The 15,300-nt window shown below is 43.9% G+C and overlaps 2 protein-coding genes across 2 annotated transcripts in view; both read left to right on the top strand.

Annotated features, from left to right (window-relative positions):
- The window catches only part of LOC116374407 (CAP-Gly domain-containing linker protein 2-like), a 40,766-nt gene extending 35,429 nt beyond the window's left edge, over positions 1–5,337 (top strand). The window contains exon 5 of the mRNA XM_031826830.1: positions 4,995–5,337. Coding sequence (XP_031682690.1) covers positions 4,995–5,301 — 307 coding nt within the window. The 3' untranslated portion in view covers positions 5,302–5,337. The remainder of the gene's footprint in view (positions 1–4,994) is intronic.
- A 6,349-nt stretch (positions 5,338–11,686) lies between these two features.
- LOC109892928 (CAP-Gly domain-containing linker protein 2-like) overlaps positions 11,687–15,300 on the top strand; it is a 53,656-nt gene continuing 50,042 nt past the window's right edge. Inside the window, exons 1-4 of the mRNA XM_031825946.1 lie at positions 11,687–11,956; positions 12,683–12,754; positions 12,989–13,169; positions 14,693–14,845. Of these exons, the coding sequence (XP_031681806.1) occupies positions 11,687–11,956; positions 12,683–12,754; positions 12,989–13,169; positions 14,693–14,845 (676 nt within the window). The remainder of the gene's footprint in view (positions 11,957–12,682; positions 12,755–12,988; positions 13,170–14,692; positions 14,846–15,300) is intronic.

The raw sequence follows: 15,300 nt of genomic DNA, 5'->3' as shown, positions 1-15,300 counted from the left end.
TGACAATGGAAGTTATAGGACTACTGCTGCATTGGCCTATAGGCTATAGGCCTATAGGCTATCTCTGAGTTCCATGCGCTCATTTCTTTCTCCGCCAATGGCTCACGGTGTATCAATGTGTCCATATGGCAGAAGCTGGTGCTCTTGCATTAGTTTAATTCTTACTTTCAGATTTGTATCATTTTAATTTACATTTGTATTATTAGAGATAAATGAGAAATGAAAATGTTATTATTGAAATTAAACTGCAGATCGGTAGAAATAGTATAATAAATTGTACATTTCCCCAAACTTGAAACTCACTTGCCGCCTATGTCAGCTACCCAAGTTTATCAGGCATTGTGTTATCTTGGAAAATTCTGTCTGGATTTTATCCTTAGCCATGATCAGCTCAGAAATTGACGATTATCATGGCAATTTAGCCCACTAAGTGGAACTCGCGTACAGCAGTCGTGTGTAGTCTAATTTCATTCCATAGGCTATTTTCCATTTTATCTGTACGTTTTTTAGGATATGGTGTGTTTGATAAAACGTTAATTCATATTCACGTCGAAGCGCATTTGTATTTGATATGGGCCACCATTTGGGCTATTTAATTGGAAACACACATGATGTAAAAAGTGTCTCTTTCATGACATTGTCATACATTTGGTTGCCCTGTAGGCTACAAAAAAGGCCAAAGAGGCTATATACTTCTACGTATAGGCTACATGATTTATGTTAGATGACCTTGACAGAGCGTAGCAGTGCACCTCTCCAACTGCACCATGGAGAGGCACTGTGGGCATGGACAAGATACATACATTATACATACAAAAGTATGTGGACACCCCTTCAAATTAGTGGATTTGGCTATTTCAGCCTCAGCCATTTCTGACAGGGGTATAAAATTGAGCCTACCACCATGCAATCTCCATAGACAAACATTATTAGTAGAATAGCCTTACTGAAGAGCTCAGTGACTTTCAACATGGCACCGTCATAGGATAACACCTTTTCCAACAAGTCAGTTCGTCAAATTTTGGCCCTGCTAGAGCTTTCCCGGTCAACTGTAAGTGTTGTTATTGTGAAGTGGAAACATTTAGGAGCAACAACGGCTCAGCTGCGAAGTGGTAGGCCTAGGGTTGCAAAGGGTCAAAAACTTTCCGATAAATTTCTGGACATTTTTTGGTTAAACTATCCCCAATTTAATGGAATTGCAACCCTCTGCTGTCACGGATCCACCCCGGTACTGCTGCTCATTCTGTTCACCAGTTCCGGAGGTCAACGTCACCGGCCTTCTTGGCTTCACTGAACTGGATTCATTATCATCAACCCCAGACTTTTTGGATTACGCACACCTGGTTCCCATTTCCCCTGATTAATACAGCAGGTTATATATGTGCTCTCTGTTCCCCATTGTCCTTGTCGGGTATTGTTCCCCATTGTCCTTGTTGGGTATTGTTCCCATGTCCGTTGGTTGTGTGATTACCATTGCGTTGTTTCAGCTTTTGTGCTGTGTGTTTTGTGCATTGTGTATTACGGGTCTCATCCCGTGTCGTTCTTCAAGGTTTACCCTCGCTCTTTTGTTTAGGTACATCCCAGTGTTTTGTATACGTGTTTGTTTTGGGTGTATTTAAAAACGCTATTATGTGTCCCTGTGTCTGTCTCCAAATCCTTTATACCAGCGTGACATCTGCATGTACAGTGCATTCTTCTATCAAATGTAAAGCTAATTCTCAAGATCTTACACACTAATGAGATGCTATTGAACCCACATTACTACACTGTCTGTGCCAAGGACTACATGCTTTCTGGTAAGTTTTGATTACAATACTGGGTGGGGTGAATATATTTTGTGACCTACATAACTTTTTGTTAACAAGTAAATAGCAGCCTAGAGCAAAGTGTGTTTAAATCACTACTAACTTGTTAACAATTTCTGCTAGTTAGGTTTTGCTACCATGTGGGTTTTATTTTGCTTGAGCCTGCTAACTGAGGAGTGTTAATTCACTTGTTTCCATACGTTTCATTTTAAACCATTTATCTTACAAAGGAGTTGTTTAATCTAACTGCTTAACTATTTATCTGTACATGGATTTTTATTTATTTAAATGTACTCATTGTTTTCTAATATTTACAGGAAAATGCCACGGACACTAGCTGATGTGTAGAAACATTTCACTGCAGCTAATGCAGAAGGAAAAGCTGTGTACATTTGCAAATACTGTGCCAAATCATATGCGAAGAATGCAACAAAGATGCAGAACCATCTGGCCAAGTGCATAATGTTCCCTCAGTGCTCACAACAAGCAACCTCTGACAAAAGTCCCTTTAATTCTATTCGAGGTGAAAATGATGAATCGGACACCTTATTGATAGCAACAGCTCATGGTCCTCCTTCTCATTCATCAGAGAAATGCTGATGAATGACTTGCTCGAGCTGTGTATGCAACTGGTTCACCTCTGATGCTCACAGGCAATGTGTATTGGAAGGGATCTGAATGTTCTTCGCCCAGCATACACCCCTCCAACCAGACATGCTTTATCTACTCATTTGCTGGATGCAGAGTTCAACAAAGTTCAAGTGAAGGTCAAGCAAATCATATAGAAAGCAGACTGTATTGCAATCATCTCTGATGGGTGGTTGAATGTTCGTGGGCAAAGAATAATTAACTACATAATCTCCACCCCTCAACCAGTATGCTACAAGAGCTCAGACACGGGACAACAGACACACGGGTCTCTACATTGCAGATGAGCTGAAGGCAGTCATCAATGTCCTTGGACCACAGAAGGTATTTGCACAGGTGACAGACAATGCTGCGAACATGAAGGCTGCTTGGTCTAAAGTGGAGGAGTCCTACCCTCACATCACACCCATTGGCTGTGCTGCTCTTCCATTGAATCGGCTACTCAAGGACATCATGTCACTGAAAAAAATTGTTACACTCTGCAAGAGAGCCAAGGAAATGGTTAGGTATGTGAAGGGCCATTAAGTTATAGCAGCAATCTACCTCACCAAGCAAAGTGAGAAGAATAAGAGCACCACATTGAAGCTGCCCAGGAACACCCTTGAGGTGGTGTTGTCATCATGCTTGACAGTCTCCTGGAGGGGAAGGAGTCTCTCCAAGAAATGGCCATATCACAGACTGCTGATATGGACAGCTCTATCAAGAGGATCCTCCTGGATGATGTATTTTGGGAGACCGTGGTAAGCAGCTTGAAACTCCTGAAACCTATAGCAGAAGCCTTTGCACGGATTGAGGGAGACAATGCCAATCTGTCTGATGTTCAGACTCTGCTTGTAGATGTAAGAGGAGAAATCCATACTGCCCTGCCCACTTCACTGTTGCTCCAAGCAGAGGAAACTGCAGTTCTGAAATACATCAAAAAGCATGAAGACTTCTGCCTGAAGCTCATACACGCCGCAGCGTACATGTTGGACCCCAAGTATGCTGGCAAACGTATCATGTCTGGTGCTGAGATCAACAAGGCCTAGGGTGTCATCACTACTGTGTCTCGCCTCCTTGGCCTTGATGAGGGCAATGTTCTTGGCAGTCTGGCGACGTACACTTCCAAGCAAGGGCTTTGGGATGGAGATGCAATATGGCAGTCGTGCCAACATATCTCAGCCACCTGGTGGAGAGGACTTTGTGGATCTGAGGCTCTTTCCCCTGTTGCCTCCATCATCCTCCAAATCTCACGAACATCATCCGCCTCAGAGCGCGACTGGTCCTTGTTTGGAACACACACACCAACGAATGCAACAGGCTGACAAATACAAGGGTTGAAAAATTGGTGGCCATCCGGGCAAATATGAGGCATTTTGAGTCTGACAATGAGCCATCCTCAACAAGGTTGGAAAGTGACAGTGAAGATGAGGCCTCAGAGTCTGATGTTCAAGAGGTGGACATTGAGGAGGTCCAGGGAGAAGACACGGAAGCCTGAGAGGAAGACAACCAGACCTTTAGTTTCTAGACTTGTAGTTTCTAGACTATCATTTTATAAATGTATGTTGAAAACGTTTTTGGGAGATAAGATGGATCATTCAATGTTTCCTTTTTTTTGTTCAGTGAAATCATCCCATGTGAAGAGTGAACTCATTTAATTAAAGTTCAATTCGTAACTAAATAGTGTTTTTTATTTCTATTGGAAGGATTTAATCATTTGCGATTATGTTTACTTATGATAAGATAAATATATCCGGGGCGGCAGGTAGCCTAGTGGTTAGAGCGTTGGACTAGGAGCTGCAAGATCGAGTCCCTGAGCTGACAAGGTAAAACTCTGTCGTTCTGCCCCTGAACAAGGCAGTTAACCCACTGTTCCTAGGTCGTCATTGAAAATATGAATTCGTTCTTAACTGACTTTCCTAGTTAAAGGTAATAAAAATATATCCAATGCAAAAAACAATTAAATGGTATAAATTTGCATATAATTCTCACAAAGTTTCCACCTCTGAATATTCCCCAAAATGTACAACCCTAGGTAGGCCACACAAGCTCACAAAACAGGACCGTTGAGTGCTGAAGCACATAGTGGGTACAAATCGTCTGTCCTCGGTTGCAACACTCTCTACCGAGTTCCAAACTGCCTCTGGACGCAACGGAAGCCTAGCTTGTAGGCCTATGGTCCTAAATGAAAGGGAAACAGATTGCCATTTGTAGCCCAATAGACCACTGAAATCAGTCAAACCGAGCTCAATAACTCAATGCATGCACACAGTCCTATTGAATATGATTTCACCTATATTGTGTGTAGGCCTATACCATCTTGATGTACCCAGTTTATCAAGAGATTCACCATTCAAATAAATTCTTACCGTTATGTCGTTTGTTTAAAAACAAAGTCAAATTGATTGTATTGATACATGGCTGTCGCTGGGAATTTTTCTCATCAAAAAGTTAACATTTCATTATATTTATTATTGGCATTAAATGTCAACTTCCTTGACCCCCACAAATCATCATTAGCCCTTAAAAACCCATATCGGTCATTCTCTACCTCTGACCCAGGTACTTCCAGTGTCCGCCCAGGTTTGGACTGTTCGCACCCATCCACAAGGTGATCCGTATCGGTTTCCCCTCCACCAGCCCGGCCAAGGCCAAGAAGAGCAAGCGCATGGCCATGGGGGTGTCATCCTTGGCCCACAGCCCCAGCAGCTCGTCCATCAGCTCTGTTAGCTCTGTGGCTTCCTCAGTGGGCGGGCGGCCCAGTCGAACTGGCCTGGTGAGAGATACACATGCATGCATGGACATAAACCAACCAATGTATTTTCATGACTATAACTGCCAGTCTAATGGGGTGGTATCATTCATGTAAAGTGCCTTCAGAAAGTAGTCATACCCCTTGACTTTACTTGAGTTACAGCCTGAATTCAAAAATGATTAAATATATATATATATTTTTTATCTTACCCATCTACACATAATACCCACAATGACAAAGTGAAAACATGTTTTTAGAACTTATTGCAAATGTTTTGAAAATGAAATACAGAAATATCTCATTTACATAAGTATTCACCCTTGAGTCAATACGTTGTAGAAGCACCTTTGGCAGTGATTACATCTGAGTCTTTCTGGGTAAGTCTCTAAGAGCTTTCCATGCCTGGATTGTGCAACATTTGCCCATTATTTTTTTAATTCTTCAAGCTGTGTCTAATATCCAACGTTTCGACAGACAAGCTGTCTTCATTATACCCTGATGAAGACAGCTTGTCTGTCAAAACGTTGGATATTAGTTATTAAATTATTGCATCTGAGTGCATCTAAGAGTGTGTGGCTCTCCTTTTCTTTTTCAATCATTGCTATACAACCATTTTCAGGTCTTGCCATAGATTTTCAAGTAGATTATAAGTCAAAACTAACTAAGCCACTCCAGATCATTCACTGTCTTCTTGGTAAGCGACTCCAGTGTATATTTGGCCTTGTGTTTTAGATTATTCTCATGCTGAAAGTTGAATTAATCTCTGTGTCTAGTGGAAAGCAGACTGAACCAGGTTTTCCTCTGATTTTGCCTGTATTTAGTTCCACTCTGTTTATTTTTTATCCTGAAGAACTCCCTAGTCCTTAACGATTACAAGCATACCCATAACATGATGCACCCACCAATACGCTTGAAAATATGAAGAGTGGTATTCAGTAATGTGTTGTATTGGATTTGCTACAAACATAAAACTTTGTATTCAGGACAAAAAGTGAATTGCTTTGCCACATTTTTTTGCAGTATTACTTTAGTTCCTTGTTGCAAACAGGATGCATGTTTTGGAATATTTTGACAGTTGAAGTCGGAAGTTTACATACACTTAGGTTGAAGTCATTAACTCGTTTTTCAACCACTCCACAAATTTCTTGTTAACAAACTATAGTTTTGGCAAGTCTGTTAGGACATCTACTTTGTGCACGACACAATACATTTTTCCAACAATTGTTTACAGACAGATTATTTCACTTATAATTCACTGTATCACAATTCCAGTGGGTCAGAAGTTTACATACACTAAATTGACTCTGCCTTTAAACAGCTTGGAAAATTCCAGAAAATGATGCCATGGCTTTAGAAGCTTCTGATAGGCTAATTGACATCATTTGAGTCAATTGGAGATGTACCTGTGGATGTAAATCTGTCTGTCAAAATGTTGGATATTAGGTTATTAAAATATTGCATCTGAGCTCCTAGAGTGTGCGGTTCTCCTTTTCTTTTTCAATCATTGCCTCTTTGCATGACATCATGGGAAAATCAAAAGAAATCAGCCAAGACCTCAAAAAAAAATTGGAGACCTCCACAAGTCTGGTTCATCCTTGGGAGCAATTTCCAAACGCCTGAAAGTACCACGTTCATCTGTACAAACAATAGTACGCAAGTATAAACACCATGGGACCACGCAGCTGTCATACAGTTCAGGAAGGAGGCGGGTTCTGTCTCCTAGAGATGAACGTAGTTTGGTGTGAAAAGTGCACATCAATCCCAGAACAACAGCAAAGGACCTTGTGAAGATGCTGGAGGAAACAGTTACAAAAGTATCTATATCCACAGTAAAACTAGTCCTATATCGACACAACCTGAAAGGCCGCTCAGCAAGGAAGAAGCCACTGCTCCAAAACCGCCATAAAAAAGCCAGACTACAGTTTGCAACTGCACATGGGGACAAAGATCGTACTTTTTGGAGAAATGTCCTCTCGTCTGATGAAACAAAAATAGAACTGTTTGGCCATAATGACCATCGTTATATTTGGAGGAAAAAGGGGGAGGCTTGCAAGCCGAAGAACAGCATCCCAACCGTGAAGCACGAGGTGGCAGCATCATACTGTGGGGGTGCTTTGCTGCAGGAGGGACTGGTGCACTTCACAAAATATTGAAGCAACTTCTCAAGACAATAGTCGGGAAGTTAAAGCTTGGTTGCAAATGGGTCTTCCAAATGGACATTGACCCCAAGAATTACTTCCAAACTTGTGGCAAAATGGCTTAAGGACAACAAAGTCAAGGTATTGGTGGGCCATCACAAGACCTGACCTCAATCCTATAGAAAATGTGTGTGCAGAACTGAAAAAGCATGTGCGAGCAAGGAGGCCTACAAACCTGACTCAGTTACACCAGCTCTGTCAGGAGGAATGGGCCAAAATTCACCCAACATATTGTGGGAAGCTTGTGGAAGGCTACCCGACACATTTAACCCAAGTGAAACAATTTAAACGCAACGCTACCAAATGCTAATTGAGTGTATGTAAACTTCTGACCCACTGGGAATGTGATGAAAGAAATAAAAGCAGAAAAAAATTCTTCTCTCTGCTATTATTCTGACATTTCACATTCTTAAAATAAAATGGTGATCCTAACTGACCTAAGACAGGGAATTTTTACTAGGATTAAATGTCAGGAATTGTGAAAAACTGAGTTTGAATGGCTAAGGTATATGTAAACTTCCGACTTCAACTGTATATTGTACAGGTTTCTTCTTTTCACTGTCAATTAGGTTAGTATTGGGGAGTAAATGCAATGTTGTTTATCCAGCCTCAGTTTTCTCCTATTACAGCCACTGCTGGCTTGCCTCTGAAGCTAAGCAGGGTTGGTCCTTGGATGGGAGACCGGATGCTGCTGGAAGTGGTGTTGGAGTGCCCGTAGGAGGCACTTTTTCCTCTGGTCTAAGAAAATATCCCAATTTCCCAGGGCAGTGATTGGGAACATAGAGGGCTGTCTTTCGGATGAGACGTTAAACATGTGTCCTGACTCTCTGTGGTCACTAAAGATCCCATGGCACTTATCGTAAGAGTGGGGGCGTTAACCCCAATGTCCTGGATAAATTCCCAATCTGGCCCTCATACCATCATGGCCACCTAATCATTCTCAGCTTTCAATTGGCTCATTCATCCCCTTCCTCTCCCCTGTAACTATGACCTAGGTCGTTGCTGTAAATGAGAATGTGTTCTCAGTCAACTTACCTGGTAAAATAAGGGTTAAATAAAGTTAAATTAAAAACTCTATAACTATTTTATAGTCACCATTCGCCTCATTGTGAAATCCCTGAGCGGTTTTCGTCCTCTAAGGCATCTGAGTAAGGAAGGACGCCTGTATCTTTGTAGTGACTGGGTGTATTGATACACCATCCAAAGTGTAATTGATAACTTCACCATGCACAAACGGATATTCAATGTCTGCTTTTTTGTTTTTTACTACTTATAGGTTTCCTTCTTTGCGAGGCATTGTAAAACCTCCCTGGTCTTTGTGGTTGAATCTGTGTTTGAAATTGCTCGACTGAGGGACCTTACAGATAATTGTATGTGTTTGGTATAGAGGTGACTTTATTAATATATCCGCTTGTATTTACCCCCCCCCCAAAAATGAAATGCTAATTAGCTGCTAGTGTGGCTATCATAAAGAACAACAAATGCCAGGACGAGACTGACGAATCGAGAGACAATGGTAAGAATCTCTGGATTAACTGTAATGTTAGCTAAATGTAATAATTATTAAATTGGCTACATTTCTTCAAAAGGACAATTCCGTGATCTATCTTGTGCAAGTTTAAAAATGTACACAATACCTGTTAGCAAAAGTGTCAGCTTGAGATGACGTGCAGGAGCTTGCAGGGATTTTTTGTTTTTCATGATGTCTATTTTGATGCTAATTAGCATTATTTGAATCTGAGAGTAAATTGAGCTGAATATATTGATAAAAGTCACGTTGTCCAAGAGAGATTTACATGGTTCTCAAAACGTCACACCAGGGTAAGCCTACACGATACACAGCCCTTATTTTATGTTTTTTTTAAATGTTTTCCCTATGGGAAAAATAAATGGTGGAAAAACGATTGAAGTCATTTCCCTGTTTAATCTCTAGGTTTTGTGGGTATTTTAAAACCTCCACTGTGAGGCTCTGTAGGAATTAATGGATTCTACAGTATTTCAATTAAAGGACAAAATTACAAGTATTTAAGTATTGTTTTGTTGTATTGTAGGACAGTAACATTATTGCTTTCCAAAACGTACTCGGAAATGTTTTTATATATTCTATTTTTATGTTTAGCTCTCATATAATAAAAAATATGCATTATTAAGATGTCTGTAATATAATAAATGTGTCAAAAACAAATGTAGACATTAAATGCATTTCTATGGCTTTCAAAATATTTTTTACAACGGTGGGTGAGTGGCAAGATCGAGGCGCAGTGGTTTCAAAACAGCGCCCTCTGTTAGTCATCTAGTGTAGATATAAATAATTGAGCGGTATGCACACACAACAACTTGTCCCAGGTGCTGGATCAGAGAGGACAACGTAAAACAAAAAGTAAATCTGTACACTGGTATAATGCTCCCAAAGCGTTTAGTTGCATTATACACATTTTTGCAGACCTTTAGATATAAATAATTGAGCGGTATGCACACATCAATTAAAAACGTGCCCCAGGTGCTGGATCAGAGAGGACAACGAAAAACAAAAAGTAAAACTGTACACTGGTATAATGCTCCCAAAGCGTTTAATTGCATTATACACATTTTTTCAGACCTGACAGATACAAACAGACTGAAAGATGAGACTGACAGAGAGCAAGAGATGGAGAGAGACAGAGGATGGGAGAGAGATTAAGAGAGGGCAGAGAGGGAGACAAAGAAGACATGCAATACAGTGCCTTGCAAAAGTATTCAACCTCCTTGGCATTTTTACTATTTTGTTGCATTACAACCTGTAATTTAAATATATAATATAATATATAATTTGAATATATAATATTCGTGTAATAGACATACACAAAATAGTCCAAATTGGTGAAGTGAAATGAAAAAAAACAACAACCAAAAAACAGAAAAGTGGTGCGTGCATATGTATTCACCCCTTTGATATGAAGCTCCTAAATTAGATCTGGTTCTACCAATTACCTTCAGAAGTCACATAATTAGTTAGATTGCACACAGGTGGACTTTATTTATCTGTCACATGATCTCCGTATGTATACACCTGTTCTGAAAGGCCGCATAGTCTGCAACACCACTAAGCACAGGGCACCACCAAGCAAGCGGCACCATGAAGAACAAGGAGCTTTCTAAACAGGTCAGGGACAAAGTTGTGGAGAAGTACAGATCAGGGTTGGGTTATAAAAAAAATATCTGAAACTTTGAACATCCCACGGAGCACCATTAAATCCATTATAAAAAATGGAAAGAACATGGCACCACAACAAACCTGCCAAGAGAGGGCCGCCCACCAAAACTCATGGACCAGGCAAGGAGGGCATTAATCATAGAGGCAACAAAGAGACCAAAGATAACCCTGAAGGAGCTGCAAAGCTCCACAGTGGAGATTGGAGTATCTGTCCATAGGACCACTTTAAGCCGTACACACCACAGAGCTGGGCTTTACGGAAGAGTGGCCAGAAAAAGGCATTTGCTTAAAGAAAAAAATAAGCAAACACGTTTGGTGTTCTCCAAAAGGCATGTGGGAGACTCCCCAAACATATGGAAGAAGGTACTCTGGTTAGATGAGACTAAAATTTTGATTTTTGAAGCTAGTATTAGTAGTTTAAAGCTAGTATTGATATATTATCAGTATTGATGGAAATGTCTGTCTGTGTATGTCACCCCTCTGCCTCTTATCAGGCAGTCAGGTGACATATTTGGAAGATGTAGCACATTAGGTCAATTAACCTCAGCGAGCATTAGGACACCCTAATGATCACATTCTGGCACATCAGTTGGCCATCTTGGTGCTGGCAGTAGGGCTAAAGTACAGACATACTGTGTATACCCAGAAAACATGACCCCGTTGGCCCCATGTGGGTATTCGGTGGCCAAGGTGAGCACGGGCTAGCCCACACCAAGCCAAACACATTCTAGCCTACACCAGCCCAACTCGGGCTAGCCCGACATGGGCCAGCCCACACCAAGCCCAACACTGTCGTGGTTCCACCTGTCACGAGAGGGCTGCAGATACCGTCCTAGAGACATTAACATCACTCAGGTGTGTCCTATTTACTCGTTATGATTTCCATGTTAAAAGGGGTGTGTTTTCTGTTGCCCTTTGCAGAAGTTTGAATTGTATACCGTGTGCGGTCGTTTACTGGGTGAGGTTTCGAGACTTAGTGTGTGTTGTTTTTCTAGTGTACTTTGATCCTAAAGTATTCATGTTTACCCTTAACCGCTGATTCTGCATCTGGTCTCTTCTCTGCACCTGGGTCCAACCTCACTACGTCACAGCAAGCTTCTGCCTCAACATGGACCCAGCAGAGATCACCCAGATCCAGAATGCTATAACCCACCAAGGAGAACTACTGTTGCGGCAGCAAGAACAACTCTCCCAAATATCAGAGACCCTCTGGACACTTACCGATTTTGTCCAACCACGGCCCAACCCCAACCCAGGAGGAGCCAATGCCCAAGTCTCATCACCCAGTGCTACAGGCGTCGCCATAGTTCCTCCAGGGAAGCTGTCCGGGAACCCAAGATCCCAGCCCCCGAGCAGTATGACGGCCACCCTGGAGGATGCAAGGGGTTCCTCACTCAGTGCGCTCTGGTGTTCGAGCTACAGTCCTCCTCGTTCCACACCAATCGGGCCATGATAGCCTATATCATCTCTCTACTCTCAGGTAAGGCCCCGGCGTGGGCAATGGAGGTGTGAGAACAGCAGCCACCATCCTGCAGCTCCACATTAGCCTTCACTGCCAAGCTGCGACGAGTCTTCAACCACCCAGTCAGCAGACGATAAGCGGCAAGCCGACTGTTCAACCTCCGCCAAGGGGCCAGCCCAGTGGCTGACTTCGCCATTGAGAGAGGACCTCGATTCCCTGATAAAGCTGGCCATCAGGATTTACAACCGCATCTGAGAACGTGAAAGACAGCGCCTTTGACACCACCACCGGTTCCCGGAGCACCCCAAGCCCCCCCCCCCGAGCCCAGAATTAAGGAGCTCAGGCAGCTGGGACGCACACGTCTGAGCCCGCAGGAATGTGACCGGCGCATGAGCAACGGCTGCTGCCTCTACTGCGGAGGTCTCGGCCATCTCCGTTTTACATGCCCAGAGTTGATGGGAAACACCAGGCTCGCCAGGACAAGGGGAGACCCTGACGAGCTGTGCAGTTACATCCCAGGTACCCAGTCACCCTCTGACACTACCCGCAACCCTCCATTGGGACAACCGTCAGCACCACATTCAAGCCTTCGTGGACTCTGGGGCTTCACCAGAGAATTGCAAATGTCCCATTCCTCTGCAGGTTCAAGCCCTCAATGGACGCAGCATCGGCTCCGGCCAGGTGGAATATCAGACCAAGCTCATTCTACTGCAGGTTGGGGTGAACCACTCAGACTCTTAGTTTTCTTTTGATCACTGCTCCCGAGAACCCCCTTATCCTAGGGTACCCCGGGCTAGTGCTACAACCCACTATTCTCTTGGTCCACAGGACACCTACTAGACTGGGGTAAGAACTTCCAGACTAAATGCCTAAAAGCCCCCACCAAGTGTCTCACCTTGTTCCCTGGCATCCACTGAAGACCAAGACTTTTCCGCTCTCCCTCCTGAGTACGTTGACCTCCGGGAGGCCTTCAGTAAGAGGCAATCCGCCACCCTCCCTCCTCATCGTCCATACTACTGTACCATAGAACTCCTACCCGGCTCCACCCCTCCCCAGGGCCGTCTGTACTCCCTCTTGACCCCTGAAGCAGCAGTCATGGACAATTACATCCGGGAGTCGCTGGAGGCAGGTTTCATTCACTCCTCTACATCCTCAGCTAGTGAAGGTTTCTTCTTTTGTGGGAAAGAAGGATGGAGTCCTGTGTCCCTGCATCAATTACAGCGGGCTGAACAGGATTACAATTAAGAATCGTTGCCTCTGATGTCTGCCGTCTTGGAGTTTGCCCATTGGGCCCAATTCTTCCCCAAACTGGACCTCCGCAACGCTTACAATCTGGTGAGAATCAGGGAGCGAGATGAATGGAAGACTGCTTGACCCCGTATAGGTGAGGGCGGTCACAAGACTGTCCCCCATCCCGCTCACTTAAACAAGTCCAGTGGTTTTACGGACGTTTTGACGTTTTATATGCAACTTTTATGCGGGGAAGCACCTCGTGGCCCTAACCCGCATGTCCCAGAACCATTCTTGCTGGACCCGCGAGGCTGACAGGGCATTTGGGAAGCTTAAGGGATGTTTAATCTCCGGACGCCATCCTTGTCCATCCGGATCCTACCTCCACCCGTCACTTCTGGGTAGAGGTGAATGCCTCAGACACCGGAGCAGGGGCGGTCCTTTTACAGCGGAACGAGTGGGACAAGAACCTGGCCTATCTCTCCAAGTGGTTCTCGCAGCGGAACGCAACAACGATGTAGGCAACCGGGAGTTCTTGGCAGTTTTAAGTGTGCCTTGAGGGGTGGAGACACTGGTTGGAGGGACACCTCATCCTTTTGTGATCTGGACGGACCATAAGAACTTGGTCTCCATTCAAGAAGCCAAGAGGTTGAACACTTGCCAGGCTAGGTGGGCTCTGTTCTTTAACAGGTTCAACTTCGCACTAGCCTATTGCCCGGGATAAAATAATTAGAAAGCAGACACCCTGTCCCGCCAACACAATGTCTCTAATGAGGAGAGGGACTGCGAGCCCATTATCCCCAGCTCCCGCATTGTGGCCCCCATGATATGGAGTATTGATACCACTGTCCGACAAGCCCAGACCCGAGAACCTGACCCCGGCTGGGTCTCACTACAGACTTTATGTTCCGCGATCAGCCCGTTCCCGGGTACTACAATGGAGACACTCCTCTGAAATTAACTGGGCATCCAAGGGTTAATCGGACACTGGAGTTCCTGAGGCGGAGATTCTGTTGGCCCAACATGATTGAGGATGTGAGATCCTTCGTTACAGCCTGCTCCACCTGTGCCCAAAGCAAGTCCTCATGACAGCGACCGGCTGGATTGCTCCAACCTCTGCCCATCCCCAGCCAGTCCTGGTCCCACTTGTCCGTAGACTTTATCACAGAATTACCCCCATCCCAAGGGCTTACCACTATCCTGGTTGTTGTCGATCAGTTTCCAAGGCTGCCCATTTCATCACCTTACCCAAGTTGCCCTCAGTGAAGGAGACCGCTGATCTCATGATTACCCATGTCTTTCAAATACACAGACTTCCCAGGACATTGTCTCGGATCGTGGGCCACAGTTCGTCGCACGGTATTTGAAAGCTTCTGCTCCCTGTTGGGGGCGTCAATGAGTCTTCCTCTGGGTTTCACCCAGAGTCTAATGGGATAACGGAACGGGCCAACCAGGAGTTGGAGAAGTTCCTCTGCTGTGTTTCGTCTCACCCAGGCGAGCAACTGGATCAAGTTCCTCGTCTGGGCAAATATGCTCAAAACACACTGCCGAACTCGTCCACTAGACCGTTCGAGTGTCAGTTCTGGTTTGTTCAGTTCAGTTCTGTTGTCCTTTGCAGAAGCTTAAATTGTTTACCATGTGTGTTCGTTTCCTGAGTGTGTTTCGAGACTTAGTGTTTGTGTTTTCTAGTGTACTGTGATCCTGCTGCTACCGTTCTCAGTAAAGTATTTATGTTTATCCTTAACCACTGATTCCTTGTCTGGTCTATTCTCTGCACCTGGGAACAACCTCACATCACAAACATAGGCCAGCCCACACCAAACCCGACATGGGCCAGACCACCCCAAGCCAGCACCTAGAGGCTGGGGCTGGGGCTCATTAGAATATTTGGGGGCGTAGTTTGCACACCGTTATTTTTGTGCAAACCGTGACTGAGTGTCATTCCAGTTGAAGTGTTCTGTTGTGAGATACCCATTTGTTATTTCTTGTACACTGATGTCTTTATAAAGACGTCATCTGCCACACCCATG

This window comes from Oncorhynchus kisutch, linkage group LG6 (assembly GCF_002021735.2).
Source record: "Oncorhynchus kisutch isolate 150728-3 linkage group LG6, Okis_V2, whole genome shotgun sequence".
NCBI classification, from domain to species: domain Eukaryota; kingdom Metazoa; phylum Chordata; class Actinopteri; order Salmoniformes; family Salmonidae; genus Oncorhynchus; species Oncorhynchus kisutch.
The sequence above is the reverse complement of the archived record's forward strand: the minus strand, read 5'-3'. Positions and strand labels throughout refer to the sequence as shown.